The following is a 15,944-nucleotide window of genomic DNA, read 5'->3' on the forward strand; positions in this document are numbered from 1 at the left end:
CCAGCAGAGAGGCAGCGCTCCGGTTGTTCGCGGAGAAGATAGACGCTGATCTGTCTGCAGCTGCCTGCGACTCAACGCATCCACCGGCGGGGAGGCTGCAGCACCTTCTGCCGCAGACGGACCTGAACCAGCCGGGCTCACCTTCCAGAGCCCTCCGTATGGGCTCACCATGCGCAGGATACGGGCCAACGCCATCGCGATTCTGACCGTTGCGTGGATCCTGGGGACGTTTTATTACCTGTGGCAGGACAACAAGCCACAGTCGTCGTCGTCGCCGTCGTCGTCGGCGTCGCAGACCCGTGGCAGGGGGGGCCATGGGCAGAAGGTGGTCTCCGGTCGGCTGGAGATCCACCGGGACGACAGGACCATCCCGCTGATAGTGAGTGAGCGCGAGGGGGGGGCGAAACAGAGAGAGAAAGGGGGGAGGCTGTCGCTGGAGGCACCGAGCTGCAGGAGAGTGTGTGCTGCATGTTGATGTGCATATGTGTGTGTGTGTGTGTGAAACCGTAGGGTGATGATGATGATGGTGGTGGTGGTGAGGATGCACATCAGCTGGGTGTCACAGCAGGGGGGTATGTTACTGTTGAAGGACACGTCTGGCTTTAACGCGCATCATAATCACCTCGTTCCTCCCGCTGCGCATGCCACGGTTCTTCTCCCATTATTCTACAGGCTGTCTGCTTATGTTTGTGGTGTTGCCACGAACCCGTGAGAACCTCAAGCGCACACGTAAGAGGCTTTCCATAAGTCCAGTGCGTCAGTGCGCAAACGCCTCGTAAACAACGCTATATGCTGAGAGCTTTCTTGGATGGCACGTGTGAGGTGTAAAAACACGGGCTTTTTTTTTGTTTTTTTTCCAGCTCGGACAGGGCACGAGAGGAGGCGTCCTCTGCTCTCGGGTCTGTCATTAAAGGCCTGTTTCTGTCAGGTCTGTATCCGCCCGCTGTTGCCTTCTCCAGGGCGGAGCGGTGAAAAGCACCTCTGGTAAATGTTGAAACTGGAGGTGTGTTGGTCGTCAGGCTCGGCTGGCAAGTAATCCTGCCAGGTTGCCACACAGCACACAGTCTGTGTGTGTGTGTCTGTGTGTGTGTGTGTGTGTGCGTGTGTATCTGGGTCCACGCCAGCTCAGATTAGGAGATCTGGTCTACCTGGCTGCAGGGTTTTCTGATGCATTACGTGGAGAGAGATACCAGACCCATAGCTCGTAGCTTTTAGTCATAGATGAAGTGAAGAAGACTCCTGTGCTGACAGATAATCAATTTGTTCTCAGACAGACTGTCAACATTGATTTAAGTCATTTATCAAGCAGAAATTGAAGTTTTCTTTGTGGTTTTGGCTTCTCAAATGTGAGGATTTGCTGCTTTTCTGCTGTTTCATATCATTTTGTTATTGAATATGTGCAGTTGGACTGTTGGACTTGCTCTTCGGAAATTTAAGATTTGTATTTTTGCACATTTTCAAAATGTACGAAATGATCTAAATGCGTATCTGTCTGCATTAACTGAACAACCAATAATGACCACAGCAGTTAGTGGGAGCCTGACTATAAACTATGGCTGCAACAAGCGATCATTTTCATTATCGATTCATTGTTTTGTCTATAAAATGTTGCGTACAATGTCTGTTATAGTGTCCCACAGCTCAAGGTGGTGTGTTCCAATAGCTAGTTTTATTCAATGACTGGAACAAAAATCAAATAAATGATACGTTTATTGTCACATATGACAAACAAAGCACCACAGCCTCACATTGGAGAAGAACCAGTGTGTTTGGCCATTTTCCTTGCTTAATCGATTTATCATAGCGTTGTTTCAGTTGTTGAATAAACCTTACATATTTAACTTTTTGAATCCAACTTTTCAGCCTGATATAAATCCGTGAGACAGAGAGTCATTGAATGTAAAAGTGAGAGTAACTCCAATTAGAATTCTATGAGAAATATGAGATCATTTATTAAAAAACATGAATCAATTCTTCGCTGCTTTCCCTCTGCTGCAACAAAGCTTACCCACAAATCAATTCCACATCCAACAGGAGACTCTTGTGGAAGCACAACACACCGGAGCCTCTTTCTCAGTTTACTAGAACATCGTCTCAGCTGTGGCCGAGGGTGTGTGTCAACATGTCAGGATGTTTCAGAGGAGTCATTAAAACGCTGTTCAGGATTTAATAATTCAAGGGTTAAAACCAAACGGTGGCGCTGCTGCGGTATTTAAGCTCGAAGACGCAGTTGAACGGAGGCCAACACTATATGATCAGAAGATGCATGCGAACAAATGTGGAAGCACTTTGAATAATCAAGAGTGTATCATCTCTGCTGGTGAACCGCAAACAGACACCACTTCTAATCACGTCGTTCTTTGAACTGCACACTTTGGACTCGGAGTGTTTCCAAGTTGAGCTTTTATTCTTGTGGTTTGCTCAGCGGGGTCGTTCACCTTCGTCACCTAACTGAGATGTCCTCGCTGTAGTTTGTTCTGGTAATCTGAACCTGCAGCTCTCCGGCTGCCAGCTCGGCACAGAGTCCAACAGTTTGGACAAGAGGAGGCTGGTACACAAAGAGTAGAACCTGAAGGCCTCACTGAAGGACTCTATTTCTGTCTGTTCTTTTGTTCTCCTGTCTCTCTATGTCCTTTGTTCCTTCTTCTTCTATCTTTCCATCTTCCTATCCTTTCTGCATTCCTTCTTTCCATTGTCCTCTTCATTGTTTCATTTGTTTATTCCTTTTTTTCATTCTGTCCTCCCTTATTTTTTTCTTTATTTTCATTTGTTTTCCTTATTTGTTCCTTCTGTCTGTCCCTCTTTGTTTGTCTTTTCTTCTGTATTTCTATTTCCCTTCTTCCTCCTTCATGTCTTCCTTTTGCCCCTCTGTCCTTATATTGTCTTTTATTCTTTCCTTTTTCCTTCCGTCCATGCGCATTGCGTTCTTTTTTTTCATTAAACCATCTGTCCTTTTCCCATCCTTTATTCGTTCATTTCCCTGCCCTTTCATTCTTTCTTTCCCTTTTTTAATTCTTTCCATTATTCTGTCCTTCCCATCTTTTTCCCTTTCCTTCCATCCTCATCTTCTTTATTTATTTTCTTCTCTCTGTCTCGGTCCCTTGTTTTGTTCCTCCCTTCTCTCTTTTTGTTCCTTTCTTCATTCATTACTTTCCTCACTGCCCTTCCCTCTCTCCCCCTTTCTCCCTGTTTCTTCTCTCTCTCCCACCTTCTTTTCCCAAAAGCCCGTTCATTAGCAGCATTTGATTCACTAATGACATCATCTGTGAAATCTGTTCGCACTGGCTCCACGTTTTCCCCCTCATTTCCTGCGCTGAGTGGTCTAATTTCTCCACCACAGCTCTTTCAGCCTCTTTCTCTGCAGTAACAGAGTGAGCGCGAACACTTTTGTCAGTGGAACTCTATTGTCAGTGGAACTCTATTGTGAAACATTCACAGTAATCAGCTGTCTCTCTGACCTGCACATCTGCTGTTATGACTCTCTCTGCATCAGCTGTGGACACGTTGTAAACACCGGACCACAGCTCCTCTTCCAGCTAATCAGGTTGTCAGCTTGTAGAAATCCTGCCCTGGTTTTTCCAGGACAGATACGACGGACTGTGACGGTTATACATTAAGTTTGGGATCTATTGTTTGGTTTCACGTCTTGAGATCTGGGTGTGACTGCTGGTTTTATTGCTCAAACATTTTTTCTGACTAACTCTGCAACGATTTTTTTTGAATGAACGCGGCACTTCACAAGAGAATTGGGTCGAATGTGCCGTAAGAATCGTGTCTGAACAAGGATTAGCTCAGCTATATTTTCCATTAGGTGATACAGTCATATATGACTGTACAACAATGTATTAAACCTCCTCATTGGAGGAGCATTGGCATGGTAACCTTGTTGTACCCAAACACACCATTCCTCTTAGTCATTTAAGCTCTGACTATTCTCAGTTTTTATTTAATTTAATGCAATAATCATGTTTATTTGGCATCAAGTCTTTATGTCCTCTAGATTAGAAAACAGTCGTGGAAGGATTTTTCAGATCCTTTAACAAGTAAAAGTACACATAATATAAACATAAACATACTCCAGAAAGTAAAAGTCCTGCATTCATTAATGTATGATCAGCAGATACTTAAAGTACTCATATCTAAGCTTGACTCTTTAATGCATTGGTGTGTTTCAAGGAGGAGATCTGTAAGTTGTTTTGAAGTTTAGTGGAATGAATGAAAGCCTCCGAAATGAACCCCTTAACATGCAGTTTCCTCCTTTTATTTCCACTTAAGTAGCGTTTAAGTTTACAGTGAGTGAAATATATATATATTTATAATAAGACTCCTTTTTGCCTCTTTTTTTATACAAATTCCCTCCAAGTTCAGTCAGACTGTCATTATCTTTGGAAGCTTTGTGATCTTCACATCAATTAAAAGAAAAATGTTTTGGAGGTTTAAACAGAATGTGGCTGCCCAGCATGAGTTTGCCGTCAGTCAGGTTTAAGAGGAAATATAAAACATTGTTTTTAATTGAACTTAGCTGTTGTTCTGGTTTTGGTTTGCACACATTACCACAGTAACTTTGGCATGAGATGTATAAGTCTGTGAAGAGACCATGAACAGCAGGGCTTCTTCTCCAGCCTATCGGGTAGATTGGACTCGTATGTGATTTCTCTTTTAATTCTGCGTGAAGGAGCCAGCAGACGTGTTCATCTTCCAGACGAGCTTCATATTTAATTCAGTGGGCCGAGCCCCGACGTGCTTTTTGTAATGTTTCTCGTATTATCCTTGGAGTGTCATTTCTTTGTAGCTTTAAATATTTAGTCACGATGATACTTGCGGATTACCGAGGGATGTGAAGTACACGATTTTGGAAAGAGAGTCATAACTATGAATAGCAGTGAAAACCTCATGTGGCTGGTGTGAGTGGCTGTGAGGAGATGACTTGTTTAATTGTGTTTACTGTTGATGATAATGTGAAGCTTGATGAGAGGAACTAATCACATAACTGCGAAACATATCAAATATAATCAAATCTTCGTCTTCTTTAAAGTAGCCGGACTCTGCTGCCGTAGTGCTCTTTGCTGCTGTCAGAAAAGATCAAACTGAACAAGTTAATACAGATATAAATATAAGGCTGTACTGGTGACTTGTGCAGGCGGTAAATTGATGGTGAAACGAGTTGTGTCTTTTGGTAATTTAACATTATAATTAGCCGTTTTTTGCACGCTGAAGAGTTACGTAACGAGACATTTCTCTACATCTGAGTAGATGGAAAATTGTATTTCTTAATTGTACTTAAAGCTACAGTGTGTAGCATTTGGGGGCTCTATTGGTAGACATGGAATACAGATTTATGTTTTCTTTAGGGAATAAGATGTTTCTACAGTAGCACAGAAACCCTAAACACTGCACCTTTAAGTGGAGAGGCTCTTAAAATAAACAGGGACGCCCAAGAAGCCTTATTTTAAGAAGTTAAGTGTAGCTCTTCTTTATTTGTTTAATTAAGTCAACCTTAGCTAGAACAAGCATCTGCTGCTACATCGGTTTGCACAGGGTGTTGTTGAGCAAAAGAGTAAAGTCACAAGGTGCTTCACAGGTGCACATGAAATACAAGAAGAATCTCAGTGAATGGCCAAACTAAAAATATGAGAAGAAACAACATGAAACCACTGGAACAATAGGCTTTATTTGTCTTTTAAATTCACGTCTACCGCGGACGTGAGAACGTGTCGACATCTGCTGCTTGTGATCACCGTCCACCAACATTTCTATTAAGCATCTGACCGGTTCCTCTGTTATAAAGGACGGACAGAGCGGACAGAAGAGAGACTTTCCTCTGCAGCAGTCTGCTGAACATCAACTGCTATTTACAGAGCAGCGCTAATTAGATCTCTTTTCCCACACAGCACTGGGATCAGCTGGTCATGTAACTGTTATAAAAGTCATGATGAATCTGTTTATACGTGTATGTTATCATGTGTTTGTAATAGGATATACAAATATCCTCTTATATATACCCTATATATACAAATATCCTCTTATATATACCCTATATATATATAAATATCCTATTAGATAAACCCTATATATATAAATATCCTATTACATAGATATACAAGTGGATTTGTTTGCCTGTCTCTTTAAGAAAACGCACCAGGAGATCTTAACAATGTTAAGATCTTTGTTTAAAGTGCTAATGTATGAAGCTAGCTTGGGTTTTATGTTGCTAACACTGGGATTAAGTGGCCTAACCTTAACCTTTTTGTTCATGAATGAAGGCGTCTCTTAATCCTCCTTTACCAAAGAAATAGACGGCAAGTGTTTATACAAGTCAGGATGATTTAAATCGTTTACTGATTTCCAGATCTAAAATTGATGTGGGGAAAATTGGCATTAATATAAAGTACCAAAAGTAAAGGTACTCATGCAGAAACATATATGTGATGTCAATCACTTCAATGTTGAAGCTGGTCAATGTAGGGCAACGTGTAACTATGTCATATGCTGCGGATTATCCCCAATAACATCGTATCTTAATCTATAACAATACATTACATCATCATTTATTTCTGCTAATATTTTGTATTGTTAATCTAACCAGTAAATAAAGTTATCAAGTAAAAAGTACAACAGTTGCCTCTAAAATGTTGTGGATTGGAAGTATGAAGTAGAAGAAAATGGGACTACTCAAGGGAAGTATCTCAGAATTGTATTTAGTACTTATTTACTGTGCACCAGTTGTGCAGGTTCGTGTACAGTGAGTATTTAGAGCTGTAGTCTGTGAAGGTAACACAGTGGTATCAGCGTTGATCTTGTGCACTGCGGACATGTTTGTGTGTGAATCCTTCAAGCGTTCACGCTGCTTCCCCGGAGAGACTGAAAATGAGGTCACTCTCACCTGAACCTGGTCAGGAGCTTTTTATAAATCCTCCAGCTACACCGACCTTTAACAAAGCACCACAGAACGAAGAGTCGCCCTGTATTTCTCTTTTCTCCTTTCTATACTCCATCTGTCCATCTCACTGTTGCTTCTCTTTGATGAGCTACTCTCGTCTGCTTTCATTGATTCCTTGGCTGTTTTTACCTCCCGCTTGCAGGGAAAATCCATTAATTACTGAGGATTTTATAGACCGTGTGTTTAGTTTTGATGACCGCCCATCCCCCCCTTTTTTGCCTCGTTAGCGCTGACACGGAGACCTGAATAAGAAAGTAGCATTTACATTTTAATGATTTCGGCTGACTGGCTTAAACGTGGGTGCAATAGAGACTCATGGTGTAATTCTCGGATGAGCAGCGTTGCAGCAGGATTGCAGTGCGGGCAGCAGCACAGCAGAGCAGAGGACTTGTTGTACATGGATTTAAGACATTTCAGACATTGCCTGAATATAGAGGTGGAACAATTTATTGGCTGTTGAGGCTCAGGAGGCAGAGTGAGTTATTCATTAATCTCAGGGATGGCTTTTTGATTCCCAGCTTCTGTTGTCCACATGTCAAAGTGTCCTTGAGCAAGACATTAAACCACAATGGCCAGGCCAGCACTTTGCCATAGTATGTGTGTGGGAAGGAGAGTCAAAGAAAGGCTGTTAGTCCAGTTACCATTAATCATTTAGTTGGTCAACAGGAATTTTATCAGCAACAATTTTGAAAATCTGTTAATCGCTCGAGTCATTTATCAAGAGAAAACACCAAACATTTGATAGCTTCTTGTGTTTTGCAACAATATTCATTGAACATCTTTGTGGAGCGTGAAAGCTCATTTTTCACTTTGAAAACATTAGTTTGTTGTCTGGAGCTTACAATTATTTTCATTGTGGATCTTTGTTTAGTTTATAAAATGTCAGAAGATAGTGACAATGCTCGTCCCACGTTCCCAGTTTTGAAGGTGACATTTTCACATTGCTTGTTTGGTCGAACCAAAAACCCCAAATCTGAAGATATTCCATTTACACAGATATAAAACCAAGAAAAACAACAAAAGAATCCCATTTCAGACACTAGAACCAGAGTATGTTCGACATTTTTGCTTGTAAAATCGCATGAAAGTTTAATTAATTAAAACATTAAAACAATCTTAACTCAAGGACCCACTTACTAGCTTTACACGGGGCTTTTAACCACATCTCACATTCTGCAGTCTGATATTATTAGATCTTTGATTATTAGTAAAACAAAACAAGCCATTTGAAGACATCACCTTGGGCTCTTTTTAGAAACTCAACGTTTACTGAGAATAGATGATGAAGAGATTAATCAATGATGAAAAGAGTCATTGGATGCAGTTCTAATCAAATATACAGTACAAGTCTAAAAAATGAAATGAAATGCTTTCTGTCTGACAGACAGTGAAAACAGATGATAACGAGGATGCAGACACGACAATAGATGTGGCAGAAGAATATTTTGTTGAGAAGTGAGGGAGTGGAGTGTTGACACCAAAAACAATTCATGCTGCTGTGTTTGCACTTCTGCTTGTTTACATGAGCAACAGGGAGTGTGTATGTCATTTAATCCCACATTCTTACTTTATAATCATTTATTCTCTTTTTGACTTGAGTTCTTATAATTTATTCATTGCTTTAAATGTGTCTCCTTGTTTTTCTGGCAGAAATGAGCACGTAAACACAGTTAACACACCTTTACGTGTCCTCTGCAGGTGACCCAGCCCCCGCGGCCCGAGCAGCAGGGCCAGCTGCTGGGCGGCTTCGATGAGAAGGCTTACCTGGCGGGGAAGCAGCTGAAGCCGGGGGACGACCCCTACAGAGAACACGCGTTCAACCTGCAGGAGAGTGACCGGCTGGGCAGCGAGCGAGCCATCAGGGACACCCGACACTACAGGTGAGCGGGGCTAACGGCGTCTGTTTGCTTTGATCCGCACAAGCAGATTGAGGACTGGTGTTGCTGGAGCTGCACATGGGTTTTGAGTTGTTTGGAAAAATCTGTCTTGTACACTTAAAGGTTGTGTAAGCGTCAAATAGGGGGATTTTAAGTCTTCGTTCACACCACGAGCGACACAGAAACACTCCGGTGACGTAAAGCTACAAAGTGACGACACTTGACGCTTTGTGACACGTTCTACAAATGAAAGTTGAACTGAACTTTTTTCAGCGCTTCAATGACGCGGTGAAGCGTCAACCAATCATATGTTTTTGTTTCCGCCTGTTCCATCTAATAAAATCCCATTAGCCAGCTCCTTGGTGCTATTGGAAGACGTAATGGGAACACAGCATTAGCTGGACCGGAGCGTCCTGACTGCTGGGTTCACTCCAGGCTGCATCCATCAGACACAGCGGGTGGACAAAATAACATAAACACCCGCTTTGATTTCACGATACAGATACCAAGAGGCCTATGTTTTAAGAACTGTTTCTCTGCCCGGTTTCCTACAACTGGTGATGAAATTACTTCCTCACATGTTGAGAAAAGATGTGATAATAGAAGTGTCTTTGGTGATCTGAAAGAGATGAGGACTTCTGAGGGATTTGGATGAAGACACAGACTTTAAACGCCAACAATGACAACGTTATTATCTTACAGATTTAACCTTTTCACAGTTTGTTTTCAGTTCATGAAAGTTCACTGTAACCATCATGGCCGCCCAGAATACCTTCTTCAGCCGTGGTTGTATTTAGCTCCAACCTCACAAACTCGAAGCTTCGAAAATATCACAAAGCGACGTCCACTTATACAATCTGTGCTTCTGGCTCCTGCTTATTAAAGCTCCCGGCTCCCAGGTAGCAGAATAAAGTAGGGAATCAGAAGTCTGTGCAATTGTTGCTTGGCAACGGGAACATTTCCATATCACTACAGCAACGATGCTGAGGCGGCTCCACGGGGCACCGCTGCTGATCGCAGCCGTGTGTGTTTGAAGACCGGATGTGACCGTTTTAACACATGCATGTGATTCCTCTAGAGAAAGGTGAGCCTTCTCTTGCTGTGTGATCGAGGTGTGTGACACATTCTTCTCTCTGTAGGTGTGCCTCTCTGAATTATGACACAGACCTTCCCTCCACGAGCATCATCATCACGTTCCACAACGAGGCTCGCTCAACTCTCCTTCGCACCATCAAAAGGTAACGAGGTCAAACACAGAGAGGAAGCCAAAGAGCGACGGCGTTGAGTCGTGTTTTTCTGATCTCCGTTTCTCTTTTTCTCCGTCCCAGCGTCCTGATGCGAAGTCCTCCATCGCTGATCCAAGAAATCATCTTGATAGATGACTTCAGCTCTGACCGTGAGTTTCTTTTTGTTTGGTTTTTTGGTCAAACTGGTGTAGCTGCCTTTGAGCAAACTGAGGTTTTGTCCTCTGTTGTATTGTTTCATTTACATTTACACAAATTACATATGATTCTTTTGGCTGATATTTTTCTTAAACATCTCTAAAGCAGCTTTAATCATTATTCTTTATACCATTTAACAGTGGATCAGAGGATTACCTGTGGGCCTTTGTGAACGGTGATGAACCCACAGAGATTCATCCGCTGACTCAGCAGCCCTCGCTTTACTGAAGGTTTTAGTGTCTTTCCGTTCATTAAAGGGGTTTTTGACAACTTCATTGTTGTTGTTTACTCTCACTGCTCTCGTTAGCGTCTCTTTCAGCCGCAGCAGGCAGCTTTCTCCAGTGAAATACTCTGCAAATCGCACTGTATGCTACCTGCTCAGTAGGTAAAGTCAAACAGACAGATATAGAGTGAACACAGCAGAGCATTTAGCAGCTGAAGAGACAGATTTCCTCAGGATTAAAATAAGAGTGAATATCAGACTTGCATTCATCAGGATGTTTTCCTGTGTTCCTAATCCTATTTACCATCACTTGGGGAGATGCATTTCCAGAAAGTATAACAGAATAGAATATAAAATGAATGTTAAATGTGAAAAATGAATTTTACAGTTTGACAGAGAGGTATCTTATTTCTTAAACCTGTGGCCCTGTGTGCCAGGGGTCAAGCTCTTTTATTCTGCTATGATTATGTGTGCTGCACATAAATGTTTCAACAAACGAGTAGTCCGAAAATAACAGGAGAATGTAGGGCGAGCATAATGTCAAGAGACAGGACTGGCTTTGAAGATGAGTCACACTGACGCCTGATATCACAGAAAATCAGAAACTGAATCGGGAGGTGAGAGCGTCTTCAGGATTTTGTCACGTATTATGTAACTGATCAGTGCTGCTGCTGCTGCTGAGGGAATAAAATACATCCGCAGCAAAGCTATAGCAGGAATGAGCTGGAGCTTTCCCACCATGCTTATGCAGAAAGTGAATTAGTGGTCTAATTGACCTTGATATTGGGAAAACAAATCAGTTAATAGCGGCATAAAGTGCGGGTTATGTTTTGATGTAGCTGGTGGATTTAGAGGATAACCACATTTCTAGTAATTATTCCCCGTTGTCAGCATCAGGCAGAAGAATTATATGAGCTCATGCTTCTCACTGTCCACAGCGCTTTCTGTAATTACCACCACATGCATCTTGTGTCTGTGGGAACTGCACGGTGACCTACATTCACTGTGCACTCAAGCACTGACACACACACACACACATTGACTCTGAGGTGTCAGAGCTGGCCAGACATTTTAACAGTAGTGTCTCAGCGTCGGTCGCAGCGGGAGCTCTATTAGCTCACTGAAGCCTTGTTTATTCTCACTCTGCTGCGGCCGGTTTACCTGAACCCATGTTGAACCATGATGTTAGAGCCAACATGGCCGTCTGTTTCCTGTCCTTGAACAACACTCTTAACCTCCTCCCAGTCATGGGTTTTATATTTTCAGCATTCGTTATCATGTGGAGCCGTTTCAAACGTCATTTCTTTCTGGTTTGTGGCTTCTAGTTTTGCCTCACTGTGACTGAACACGACGATCCTCCCATTAGAGCGACTGCTCTGCTCCCTCCAGCTCTTCTCTGCGGTCTCCCCGCGTCGCAACTTTCTAACGCTGCGTTTTATTTAATGTCTCAGGAATCCCGACTAAGAAAAGTGAAATAAAACTGCTGTTTAAGTCGGGGTTTAAAGGCAGGAGGTCGAGCACGTTCTCAAAAACCTCAAATCACTACACGATGTTAACGGTTACATGTTTTTTTGTCTTTGGACTGCACACACAGTGAGGTGCCAGATCTTTATTAACATAACATGTTTTATATCCCAAACACTTTGGACTATTTTGCCTTCATGAGGGTGTTTTCCTCTGGTTTCTTTTTAAATACAGTCCATCAAATAGTCACACAACTTACAAATCACGACCAAAACCAAACTCTCTTATATTGATTTTTAAGTCTCCTCTGATGCAACCCAGATGACGGCAAAATAGCTGAAATCATTTGAGAAATAAAACAAGCTGGAGTTGTTTTTTTTGTTAAAAATATAAATTAATTTCAACTATAAACACAATTAACAAATGTTACTAGATTCTAAGATTATACATTGTAATGTATTTGTTTTCTGTTGTCCTCTTTTGAAGAATATTCTTGTATATTCAGACAAATAACCAGAGAAAATAGCACAAATAGATCTATTTAAGTCAGAGGAGTTAGAGCGTCAGCTGAGGCAGTGAGAGTGGGAGCTGATTGGTCAGAATGCGACCCGGCAGGCAGACGGCCGGAGGAGGTGTAATCCTATTAAGGCTTGCCTTAATGATAAGGGCACAGTCCTCAGTTTAGTACAGTGATCTTTACTGTGACTCCGGACGACAGCATGTGATTCATGCGACGAGACAAGAATATACACCCCGGTCAACACAACGTGCTGCTGTAACAGTAACGTGCTCTATTTTGGCTGTTTGGTGTACAATAAATTAACGGTCTTCACGGTGTTGTACTGACAGGAAGTAATGCACAGTGAGGCACAAATCACACCTGGGTTGAGAGAAGCTCTTTTATTTCTGTTGTGCGCTGCATTTTGGGACAGGAGCTCCCATTGACCAAAAAAAGAATCCGACATTTTAAATTGCACTTCATTTAGTCATTTTCCCTGCGTTAAAATAGGTCATATTCAAAACATGGATAAATGTAGCACACAGTATGCAGTTGCATGCATGCAACTGTATAATGTATGCAAGCTCACACACACACACACACACACACACACACACACACACACACACACACACACACACACACACAATCTGGCAACAAGTATACAACATCTGCTCAGTGGGTGTGATCTATGGCTGCCTGCTCATCTTCCCTGAGTCCTTAAACCCTCACTCCACACACACACACACACACACACACACACACACACACACACACACACCAGCTGTCCCCTCCTTATGAGCACCACTAAAGAACTTATACACGCCTGCTCTCAAAACACACGTCCGATGTGATACAACCGCTTAAATGAAAACAAACACGTTTGTACACACAGCCAATTAAATCAATTCATCATGCTTGTTTCTGTCAGCATACGGCTGTATCGATGGTTCGGGGGGGGGGGGTCTCTACTTGATCTATACCCACAATCCCACAGCAAGGTCACACACACACTCTCTGCTGCTCATGCTAATCCTCTCAAGGATGCGTGTGTGTGTGTGTTTGTGTACCTGTATTTGTGTGTTGTTTGTAATGATGTCCATCTGTGTGCATCAACAAAAGGTCTGCGCCAGAGATTGCTCATGAGGAAAAAGGGAGCGGACGATGGGAATCAGCTGCTCGCTGGATTTGTTTATGGAAAAGGGATTTTGAATTAAATTATCCAGTGAAATGAAGATGTTTTGTTTGAGCACTCAGTCACTCTGAACTGCTTTTTGAGTTTGCGTGTTCCTGATTATGTTCAGGACTGTGCTGGACCACTGATGGATGTTGTGTTTGAATGTGTTGAGGTCATGTTTTACTGTGGGGGGGGGGGGAGTGGCTGTACTGAGGGTGTGTATCTGCGATGAGGAGGAATGTGTTTCTCAGTGTGTGTTCTGCACCATAACATCCCATCTCCTCTCTGCTCTCCTCTTCCAGCGGAGGACTGCCAGCTGCTCTCTCAGATCCCCAAAGTGCGCTGCCTGAGAAACGGCAGGAGAGAGGGTGAGTACGGGGGGGAGGGGGGGGGGGAGGCTAATTGACTGAATGGAAAAGAGGACTGAGCTTAAATGTGCTGTGTGTGGGATGTTTTTTAAGCCGTCCAAGTTATCTTCAATAACGAAAAATGAAAGTCATTTTTTAAAAACAGAGGCAACGCAAACTGATTTACATAATGCAAATAAATGCGTTAGAACTACATTTAAAAAAAATGATTCATCTTTAATTAAATCAATTGAAGTTGCTAAATTCCAAATTCAGAGCATATCTATGATTGAGGGACGCTTCCACGCAGAAGAATTCTGTGGCAACTAACAATAATTACTCTTGTTCTTTTTTTGATTTATCAATGAATTGTCTAGTAGTTAAAATGTAAAAGAATAGCGAACAATAACCAGTATAACAAGTACTAAGAGCCCATTCTGTGTGAACATAACCCCGAAATATTAAATTCACAATGAAATGAAAAGGAGAAAAGACAAATATAGTCACACTTTAGAAGCTTTAGAAGTCATTCTTGCTTGATAAATAGATTTAGATTTATTTAGATGTCAATCAATCAATTGTCTAATCATTTCAGCTCTACTAGTAACAAAGACATAACTGAGCCGGACTGTACAGCCTAACTATCAGAGCCATAATCAACACTGAAGAACCTCTTTGTGCACCTGTTACTTCCTGTGGACGGACGCATAAACCATGAGAAAGTCACGTGGACAGTCATCCCCATATTCAAAACCAGGAACTGTTAAAAGAACTGTAGAAAAACATGAAATCATTGTTTGTTTCATCGCCCGCGTGATTCTGATTTGAATTAAGTTCATCCTGGAATTAGATTAAATCCTCGACCTTCAAATCATCGGCCAAACTAAAAAGAGCCAAAAGAGCCGTGTTGCTGATTTGTTTGCGTGTCTTAAAAATAATCCCTTTTACTCGAGTTGCTGCTTTGTTTGGGCTCACGAACCACATGCTGACAAAGCATAAGCATATTGAATTTAGGCCAGCAGTTCCCGACTGGCAGCCGAGGTACACAAGTCGGCGTGAGCTCCGAATCCATGCCACCATGTCAGAGAAAGTTAAGTGAGAATGTAAAACAATCTCTATTTTATTTTTTAAACCAGATGACCCAACAAATACAGAGACTTTCAGCAAAAGACAGCAATCCCTGTCAGTGACTTCTGATTGATTTTAAAATGTGAGTCCCTCTTTACGCAGCTCTTAATGGTTTCACACCTTCACGCATCATTGAATTTCTCTCCTTTAATGTGCCAAACTGCTGCCTGAGGTCATCAAGCACTGGAGCAGTAAATGTACCCACAGTTACAACAAGCAAGCACGAGGAGGCTATTGTTGTTGTAGATGAACTGTGGAATAGAATATCTATACCAATACATATCTGACATGCAACATCGCTGAGAAACAGCTCGCGGCTCTTGTTTGAGTTTTAAATCATCCTTAAATGAATGTATTTTAAGAGGATAGAGTGCAATTAATATAATATATATATATAAATTATAAAAAATGTCACTAAGGTGCAAGAAAAGATTAAATGTGTTTATTGACAATCTCTTAGATCATTTAAATGTTTTTATTTGTTATATTTATTGTTTATCGTTAAAGAATACTAGGGTTACAAGTAATGATTATTTTTATTTGTATTAATCTGTTTATTAGATTTTGTATTTAATATATTAACTGTTTAGTTTTTACAAATGTGAAAAAGGTCGATCACAGTGTCCCAGAGCCCAAAGTGAAGTATTCAAATGTCTCGACGGGACAAAACCCAAAAGACACTTTTCATTAAAAATAGGTAATAAAACAGAAAAAAAGCAGTAAAATGCTCACATTGGACCGGATAAAGCCTTTCTGTAAGCTTAGCTACATGTCGACCAGCTAATAAAGGCAAAATGTCCAAAGGAAAAATAAATCTTCAAAGAGAATATTCACATATATGCTCCCA

The 15,944-nt window shown here is 41.7% G+C and overlaps 1 protein-coding gene across 1 annotated transcript in view; it reads left to right on the top strand.

The window, feature by feature from the left end:
- Positions 1-15,944, top strand: part of galnt16 (UDP-N-acetyl-alpha-D-galactosamine:polypeptide N-acetylgalactosaminyltransferase 16) — a 31,056-nt gene continuing 15,112 nt past the window's right edge. Inside the window, exons 1-5 of the mRNA XM_079175098.1 lie at positions 1-379; positions 8,639-8,820; positions 9,957-10,055; positions 10,146-10,213; positions 13,925-13,990. Of these exons, the coding sequence (XP_079031224.1) occupies positions 170-379; positions 8,639-8,820; positions 9,957-10,055; positions 10,146-10,213; positions 13,925-13,990 (625 nt within the window). The 5' untranslated portion in view covers positions 1-169. The remainder of the gene's footprint in view (positions 380-8,638; positions 8,821-9,956; positions 10,056-10,145; positions 10,214-13,924; positions 13,991-15,944) is intronic.

The sequence above is a fragment of the Pholis gunnellus genome (genome assembly GCF_910591455.1).
Source record: "Pholis gunnellus genome assembly, chromosome: 15".
In the NCBI taxonomy this organism is placed as follows: Eukaryota; Metazoa; Chordata; class Actinopteri; order Perciformes; family Pholidae; genus Pholis; species Pholis gunnellus.